Raw genomic sequence first — 9,300 nt, forward strand, 5'->3', positions numbered from 1 at the left:
AGGGGGTCAGGCTACATGATCTGTCCAGGTCCCTCCTGACCCTAGCTACTAGGAAACTATGAAACTGGTGAGACAGGACACCTGGGATCCAGCCCCTCCTGCAGCAAAAGTTTAATTATAATACAAGCATCAGAGAGATAAATGCCCCCGTGCTTAAATACCCAACAGCAGGATGGTGTTAGCTTGCTCTGGAAAGGCAGTTTCACATCCCCCTACAATGAAAGTGGGATTTGAACTGGGGTCCCCCTCCAAGTCCTCGATTGATCTAACCACCTGCCTTTCTTCCTCTTCTTCTTACACAGGCTGGGACATGAAGCAACTGGGGTTGACCGCAGCCTTCTGGGTCCGACTGACCAGTGTTTTTTATTTCACAGCAGCAAGAAGATAAAATAGAAACAAGGAAATGAGGTTGGTTGTTGCCACCACACTAAATATTCCCTAGTGTTCGCTGGGTTTTTTGCCAAACAGAAATAAGTCAAGCAACCGCATGGCTCTATCAGAGACCCCGGAGAATGGCGCGGAGACCTGCCACCTCCGGACCTCAGCCCTGACCTGAAGTGACCATCTCTATGGATGTGAAAGGAGCCCGGGTCCCTCCTGACTGTCACCAAGAAAACTAAATAAGATGGAGATGGGGTCAACCATGCCCTGTTGGCTCTGGACCCCTGGCCTGGCTCAGTCCTCTCTGTCTGCAGAGGTTAAGGGCTTTGGAGGCGGTCTCCTCTCAACCCCTGGTGTTACCTTGTCCCGTGCTCTGCTTGGCAACACTGCTTGCGCTCCATCTCTCCTGGCTTGCTTACCATGCCATCCCCGCACTTGGTGCCGGTCATCACCAGCCCCGGGTCGGACAGGTCGTCCTCGTCGTCCTTTGTGGTGTAGACAAACGTGCCTCTGCATTTCACCTCCCGCCCATTAAACCGGATGGTGGTGTCTATGGAGACCGTGTTGGTGCCTTGGGGCTTCTTGGCAGAGCTCTGGCACTGGATCTTGCCGCACTTGGCGTCTCTAGAGAGAAAGGTGCGGAGGTTACACATGGGGCACAAGGGCTGCTCTTGCCAGGGGGGGACCTGCCTCCTGGGGCTGCATCCCTCCAAGCACCAGCAAAGACCAGGAGGAAGGCAGCAAAGTGAGGGGCTCCGGGTGCAAGGTTGTGCAGGTGGAGTCTGCTACCTCCTTCCTGCTGGACTTTTGTATGTGCCACGTACCATCTTGACCCATTGACACCCATTACCCCAGCCCAGAGAGCTATCATTTGTCCTCACCCCTCACCCCAACACCGTGAGACTCCCTTGAGCACCAAGGTCACCACCCATCTGCCTGGCATGACGGACCCAGCCCTGCCGCGATGCTAGGAGAGGGGGACTCTCTGACCCCATGCAAACGGCTCTAACCTCTGCAGGGAACAGGACCAAGACAACCCACAAATGGCTTCATAAAGAGGGTGTATGCAGCTGAGTGTCTCAGCATGGACCGATCCCATGATGCCAGTGTGTTATTACAAGGTATCCTGTTTTTTTCTGATAAAAAAAAAATCCCCAATCTTCAGATTTAAAAACGTAACCCAACATCCACATTTTTCCATGATTAAAATGAAATGCCACTAAGATAGATAGATAGATAGATAGATAGATAGATAGATAGATAGATAGATAGATCTGACACTCGAGAATAGATAGATAGATAGATAGATAGATAGATATAGTGGTGTTATATCCAAATACATAGATATGGATATAGTGGTCCATGATTAAAATGAAATGCCACTAAGTTAGATAGATAGATAGATAGATAGATAGATAGATAGATCGGACACTCGGGACTAGATAGATAGATAGATAGATAGATAGAGTGGTGTTTCATTTTAATCATGGAAAAATGTGGATTTGGGGCTACTTTTTTTAATCTGAAAATTGGGGATTATTTTTTATCCGAAAAAAACCAGGATCCCAGATTATTACTGGGCCGTTACCACTTGGCTCCCAGACACAGACCTTCCCACTATCCACAGTGGAAAGCCTGGGACATCATGCAGACACAGCCAGCCCCCATATGCAATGCTGGAAGGAGAGGCCCAGCTTGGCTTCCAGCTTGACCAAGGGAGGGGAGAGAAAGCGGGGACTGGCAGAAGCCTCCCTGGACCGGAGGACTGAACCCAGGCCCTTCAGCACACGACCCCACCACCCAAGTGGGAAGACTGGCCTGGAGCAATTAAGGAGGGGCCTGTAGGCTGGCATCATCACCAAAGCCAGCTGCTGGGACACACACACACGCACGCACGCACGCACGCACACAACACCATCCCGCTCACCAAGACGGTGCGTCGCACCTGTGGGTGCAAACCCGCGGCACCCACCTCCTGTCACACTTCATGTACTGCCCCTGGCTGTCCTTCCCGCAGTTCCCGTACGTGTTGCCGGCCATGTTGACGTCTTGGAAGCAGGCGTCGGGAGCCGGCCAAGCACCTACGGGGCAAAGGAATAAATACCCCGATGAGATCTGGGCTGATCTCCCGAGAAGCGCGCGTGAGGAGGGGAGAGGCAGGTGGCTGCTACAGCCAGGAGCGGGGTCTGGGAGAGCAGCCTGGTGGCGCGGGCACAGAGCGATGATGCAAAGAGGAGACAGAGCTGGAGACCGAGCAGCGGCTTTTGACCTGTGGCTCTGCAGAGGAATTCAGTCTCCAGGGCCCCAATCCCACCACCTTTCACCAGCTCCCAGGCACTCACCCCAAGGCGGGACAGGGCCCTGCCCAGCAGGTAGCACTAGCAACACCCCAGTGGGAAGTGCATGTTGTATGCAGGAAAATTTGGTATTCTCCCCACTGTGTAGCATCATTTGCACGTGTTGTGTACACTGGGGCTTGCAGAGAGGTGCTGTGTTAAGTGTGTGTGAGGGGGTGCAGTAAAGTCACATCTGTGTATAAGCACACGTATCTAGGTGCCCAGAGTGAGAGGAGCACACGCTGGGCCACTGGAGCACATCTGGAAGCACTAGGGTGTAACTATCTCAGCTCCTTTTGGGAAAGCCCAGGGCAGCGATGGCTGGAGTGGTTTCCCATTGCCTTGGTGTAGACAAGCACCCGGTGCCTGGTCACAGAGGCAGAAGGAGAAAGATACTTCGGGTGTCCTCACACAGCCCGAATAGCCCTGCAAAGCAGCAGCTGGGACCACAGTACTACCATTCACTGAACCTCTTGTGGTGGAGGTGTCTGCCAGACCCGTGCTTTAGCGCTGCTGGTTTCTTGGAGGGTTTTCTCCTTTCCTCTAAGGCACGGGGATGCTGGGCATAGTTCAGGCCAGGGGTGCACTGAGGCTCCTCCTTGTACTTAGCAAACCCCAAGGATCCTGACTGGAGGGGCTTGTTCTTCCACTCAGGGTCAGCCCCGCCAGCAAATGTGGGGTTAGACTGGCACAGACTGCGTGGGGGTTTGGCTTTCCTCTGTAGTGTGGGGCAGGGGCCTTTTCCTAGGCTCTTCTACCTAAATGAACCAACTCGTTCCTCACCCCTGCAGCAGCAGGGCATCATCCCCCTGCTTTTACCTGTAGCAAGTGGCAGGGCACTGCTGGTGTTTCAGGTGATGTTTCTTGTAGCGGCTGCAAGGGGACTGGAGTCCAAGGTGGCATGAAGGCCATTTCCAGCCTCATATTCCCCTGATTGCACGGGGGAATGGCCAAAAGTGTTGGGTACCCAGGAAAGCAACACCAAACTGCAATCCGGTTGGCAGCTGAGCAGCCAAAGCCTCCAAAAGCCCTGAGCTGTCAGTGCCCCCCACCATGCAACTACGGAGGGAAGGAGGGCTCACCTGGTCCCCAGAGCTGGACGCACTGCTGCTGGTGTGTCAGGCACATGCCGTTACTGCAGTACGCCTCTCCATGAGCACAGCTGGAGCCGTCTAGCAGGTATACATTGGCTGGGCAGTAGGGTGAGGCCCCGGTGCAGTATTCAGGGAGGTCACAGGATCCGGCTTGCTCCCTGCACATGGTCCCGGCCATCTTCAACTACCAAAACAGAGGCAGGGAGGGAGAAAGAGAGTCATTTGCACCTTGGGCTCATCAGCAGCACAAGACCTTTTGCAAGGGACAAGGTGGCCCTCAGATCTCCCCATCCCATGGACCCACGGACAGCCAGGACAAAAATCCCAGGCCTCCAGACTCCTAGGGTGGGCACCCAGTGACAAAAGCAGCCAGAAGTGCCTGGTGGGAATCTCACAGGATAGTGGCTGGTCCTTTTGCTCAACAGCCCCTATCTTGGGAGCCAGAAGAGAGAAAGGAAGAGCAGAGACCTCAGTGCCAGAGCTGAGAACTGGATCCCACCACTCTGAGGATGATCCAGCGCCAAAACTGAGCAGTCGGTTACCAAGAAGCTATTTTGAACATTTATAATGCAAACAGGAGATGCTTTGATGGAGAAACTGGGTGAGCAGCAGGTGCCCATAATGATTAAAAAAAAAAAAGTTACTAGGAAATAAAGCAGGAGTGTATTTGGGCTTGTTCTACCATCCCTTGGCAAGACAGGACCTGTATATTCACATCAGAGGTGGCAGCAGTGATGGCAGAGGTGGGGTAGCACGGCCAGGCCAGCAGCAGCTACAACCACCAGGCTGGGCTGGGTTTAGTTTTTTTTGTTAGCATCACAGGAAATGCCCATAAGAAGCTGGTTTTACTCCACTTCGGGACAAATGCAACTGTCAAAGTCCTGGGTCTGCTACGTACCTTGCAATATTGACAGCAGTCGCCGTGGGCACATTGGGCTCCGGCCTTCAGCGTGCAGTTGTGCGCGCTGCAGCAGGGGTTGGTGCACTCCTGCATGGAGAGAAGAGATGTGGGGGTGAGCTGGATGGCAGGGCACAGCAGCACCTTCAAGGCTAACGGGTGCGGAGGGGCAGGGGTTTGCATTCGTCTTGGAGGTGCCACCCTGCCCTGCCTTCTGCCTGACTCCAGGCTAACAGGCTGCCCACCTCCCTGCTCAGGGATCAGCTGGGGGCTGCTGCTTCTTCCAACTACCCCAGCTCATCTCTCTGGGGCTGGCTCCTACAGACCCTCCCCTCCAACAGGACACCAAGCAGGACTAGGTCCTGCTGCACCTATTAGTCACTTAAGTGTGTTTATGCACCCGATTGCGAGTCTGTTCCACCCTGCGGTAACTATTTTCCTAGGACTTGGGCAGGGTGGCATAGGATCACACCGAAAGCCCACCAGCCAGAAGAGCACCTGCTCCTTTGCACTCCCAGACCACTCCCCAGCTTTGATGTTGAAGCGCTGTATCAAAAAAGGTGAGTATACTGTATTGTCTCGCATACAACAAGCCTTGGAATATAATACACACCTTGTTTTTGAAAGGCAGAATGAGGGAAAAAAAAAGATCTTTCCTTTCATAATAAAATCTCATTAGTTCGACATCAGATCGTTCGAAGTGTTGGATACCTCAAAGCTATCGTCACTCCGCAGACAAAAGGATACGTTTTTGTTTGCATTATGAGCTGGAGAAGTCAAAATATGGCTACTCTGATATTCAAAGCCATTTTTTGGTCCTGTGTACCATAAACCCATGAAAACTTGTTTGCCTGCTTCAAAGTACAGTAATACTGGGCGCGTCTACACGGTCATGAACGCGCCTTAGATAGTGTGCATTTAGTTTAGTACTTGCTTAATAAAGTACTAAGTGAATGCACGGTACCTAAAATGGCTGCGCAGTAGCACCAGTGCATGGTTATTTAATGACACTTACTGTGCCTTCGCCTAGTAACACTGCGCAGTTGGCTATTAGCACGGTTTGTGCTGTGACACGCTACTGCAGTGTTATTAGGCTAATGCGCAGTAAGCGTCTCGTGTAGACAACACTGCAACATTAGACGCGGGCCAATGGACACAAGCTAGTCGAGGAAAAGTTTCGGCTGGACACAGGGAAAAACTTCTTTTCCGTACGGGTAGCTAGGATCTGGAACACGCTCCCAGCAGAGGTGGTGCAGTCACCATCTCTGGCGGTCTTTAAGAGGAGGCTGGACGAATACCTCGTTGAGCTCGTTTGAGCCCAATTACCTCCTGCCCGTGGCAGGGGATTGAACTTGATGATCTGACAGGTCTCTTCCGGTCCTTCTTTCTATGACTCTATGATTAATCTGCAGAGACGGGGACCTTTTGTAGCACATGGCTTTGTAAGCGGTGCTCAGCAACAGGCCCCACCGCGTTGCAGTAATGCGTCCAGCAGTGTGCGAGGCCAGTGCTGGTGAACATCAAGGCAACGAAGAGGAAGAAGAATGAGTTAACAATTTCATAGAAGTTGAAAGTGCCATACCCAGTAGATAAAAAAGTGAAATCCCAAATGGAAATAGCTATATGGCATTTGTCCTTCTATACTTTCAACCTATTTGAAGAATCAGGATTTGATAGAGAAGATGGCAATGGGGAAGGACACAAACCGGGGATGAAGAAAAGAATCCGAGGTGCAAAGCATTTGGATTTGGGAAAAAATATATTCTTCAAGTGGCTTTGTGATGTGAGGGTGGATAATATCCCAATATCTGTGCTACTACTTAAAGAAGAAGCAGATTAAATTGTGATGAAGCTAGAAACTGAGTTTCAGTGTTTTAATGCTTGGCTCCAGGGACTCCAACATCATCACACCATCGTTTAGCTTTTTGTACGTGGTGAAGCCTATTTCATCCATGTCGTGGTTGCAGAAAATTGGCATCAAAGTGTGAAGCCAATTCTGGACAAACGCACGCTGAAGTTCTTGTTCAACGAGGAGGAGACGGGACTTTTTCTTCGAACCTGCAGCCTGAGCAGACACTGGCACGTAAAGAAGAAATGCGTCGTGGTGGGAAGAAGAGCAAAGAAAGGCTCACCGTGCTAGTCTGCTGCAATGCAGACAGCAGTAGGAAACTACAGCTGCTAGAGGTGGGGAAGTTGAAAAATCCCCCAGTATATCAAAGGCATGAAACACTTGCTGTGCTTGTACACAGCCAACACAAATGCATGGATGATAATCAAGTTGTTTCAAGAGTGGCTGCTCCAATTTCAACAGAGAATGTCATGCCAACATTTTAAATGTGCTTCTGCTAATTGATAATGGAGCAGCCCACAATTGGGAAGGATTAGGCCCGAAGCATGTGCGTGTGCTCTTTCTCCCGGCAAGCACCACGAGCTCCATGCAGCTCCCAGATCAGGGAATAATACACCATGTTAAGATGGTGTACAACTGGCACATATCTGCTGCGGGAGGTTTTGCAACAGATTTGCAAAACCAGGATATCCTCAATGCTGTGAGAAAGGTTGTCATTGCATGGGATAAAGTCCACCCCATGTCATTGCAAACTGCTCCATGAAGGGTGGCTTTGGCACCAACGCTGCCGAAGAAACTGAGCGTGAGCAAGACTGAGCTTCAAGGAGAAACGGATGGTCCCACCAACTTCCAAGAGTTCACCAATATCGATGATAAGGCAGAAGAAAGCAGTACAAGAACAAATGAAGCCACCCCCAGGCAGGAAGACGTGGAAGAAAATGAAGAAGCAAAAGAAAATGTGGAGCTGGAGCCTGAGTGAGCATGTGTGAGCATGAGTTTAAGAAACCGAGAAAGATTATCTTGATATGTCCTGTACAGGGGTTTTGTTATCCCAAACAGGCCTGCCCAAAACCAACCGTTGCAATGACTTGCAAAACCCCCATCATCCCAGTGCGACGGCGACGGAGCCCAGCTCTCCTTGCACAGGCGAGGGACCTACCTCCAGCTCCCCACAATCGCACTCCTCCCCATCCTCCAGGAAGCCGTTCCCACACTTCTTGCCCACCACCAGGTCCTTGGTGTCGGGCATGTTGAAGAGGCACATCCCGCCGCCCTTCAGGAAGTAACTGTCCAGCTGCCTCTTGCTGCAGGAGCTGAAGACGCGGGGGAAAGGATGGCTGTGGGGGAGAAAGAAGAGGTGGGGAGGCGTTGAAATAGGAGCAACCAGTTCACATGGGACAGGACAAGCTACAAGAGCAGGAACGGCTGGTAATTAGCACAGGATCTTCCACGCACACGTGGGGACATCTACTGCTGTGCATGCACCTACACACCGCTGATACGAGGCAGGCCTCGCGCCCACAACCGACCACTAACGGAGCAAAAAACCCCTCAAGAACAGGAAATCCAGCTGCATCTCATCCTTCGAGGCAACAGTCCCCTAGCAGGGCAGGCTCAGGGATACAGATCAGTCTGTACCAAAACCAACAGCCCTGGAGCTGTTCAAATCCATGCACAAATGAAGCTCCACATTTGGCAAATACTGGAGCGGAAAGAAAGCTCTATTTTCCATTAGGAAAAAAAATAATTATTATTCCAGGGCTTGATAGCGCAAAATCAGCTGGAGTTTGATAACTGGATGTTGCATGTTGTATACAAGAAAATACAACATGCAACATCCCGATCCATGCCGATCACTGAGGATGAATGCTCTTACTAATTTGTGCAGGAAAATGCCTCTTTGGGGCGATTTAAATACTGCAGTTAACAAGACAGCTCCTGTCTTCCCCGCCCTGAAAAAAATGTAAAGCAACATAGAGGAATCCTTCTGATTTGCCCAGTGAAATAAAACAAAAAGCCAAGCAATGATATACTCTGAATAGACAGGACACGGGGTACGTTTCACGATCAATCCTGAAGAGAAGACGCAGAAATATATGACATCTGCACATGCTGCTGTAAAAGCCGCAAGAACTCATCTGCCTCGGCTTTGCAACAGCATAGGGGGGTTGTGCTCTCTCTCTAAAATTATGGCATCAAAGGAAGCAAGCTGCAAGCTATATGCTGAGCACCTATTTTCACTTCCTCATAAGTCATGTTTGGGATAAAAACTTCTCATTTTAGGTCATAGCCCGGAGATAACTATTTTTTGGTGCTATTTCAGGGACCTCTCTTTAGCCACAGGAACAGGGAAGGGTTGAGTCAGTTATGGAAGATGAATGGTTTAATACATCCTCAAACACATAGATCTGCCCCAACACACATCTAAGTGTGCAAACAACAGAACATCAAAACTTGTTGCTGTTGGTTTTGAGGTTTTTTGCACTGGGGAAAATTTCAAATTTTCACCAAAAAAATGAAAGTGAATGTTTTGACCGAAAAAAACCCAAGCCTGTCTCCTTGGTCAAATTAAATCTCCCATGATTTGCTATGGCAGTGGTTCTCAACTTCACCAGACTTAAGGCTGAATATGCCAGCTCTTTGTTTTCATTTAGTTTTTTTGACAATGGGCAAATACTAGAGCATTTCTTGTGTTGCAAAGAACTCAGCAAGCCCACCGCGGGGCAGAACTGGATTCCTGCT

General features: G+C 50.4%; 1 protein-coding gene across 1 annotated transcript in view; it reads right to left on the reverse strand.

Moving 5' to 3' along the window:
- ADAM33 (ADAM metallopeptidase domain 33) overlaps nucleotides 1-9,300 on the reverse strand; it is a 60,399-nt gene that overhangs the window by 12,441 nt on the left and 38,658 nt on the right. Inside the window, exons 12-16 of the mRNA XM_025200699.1 lie at nucleotides 7,718-7,895; nucleotides 4,710-4,799; nucleotides 3,800-3,995; nucleotides 2,354-2,462; nucleotides 801-1,005 (exon numbers count right to left, since the gene is read on the reverse strand). Of these exons, the coding sequence (XP_025056484.1) occupies nucleotides 801-1,005; nucleotides 2,354-2,462; nucleotides 3,800-3,995; nucleotides 4,710-4,799; nucleotides 7,718-7,895 (778 nt within the window). The remainder of the gene's footprint in view (nucleotides 1-800; nucleotides 1,006-2,353; nucleotides 2,463-3,799; nucleotides 3,996-4,709; nucleotides 4,800-7,717; nucleotides 7,896-9,300) is intronic.

Source organism: Alligator sinensis, unplaced genomic scaffold, assembly GCF_000455745.1.
Source record: "Alligator sinensis unplaced genomic scaffold, ASM45574v1 scaffold12_1, whole genome shotgun sequence".
Taxonomy (NCBI): domain Eukaryota; kingdom Metazoa; phylum Chordata; order Crocodylia; family Alligatoridae; genus Alligator; species Alligator sinensis.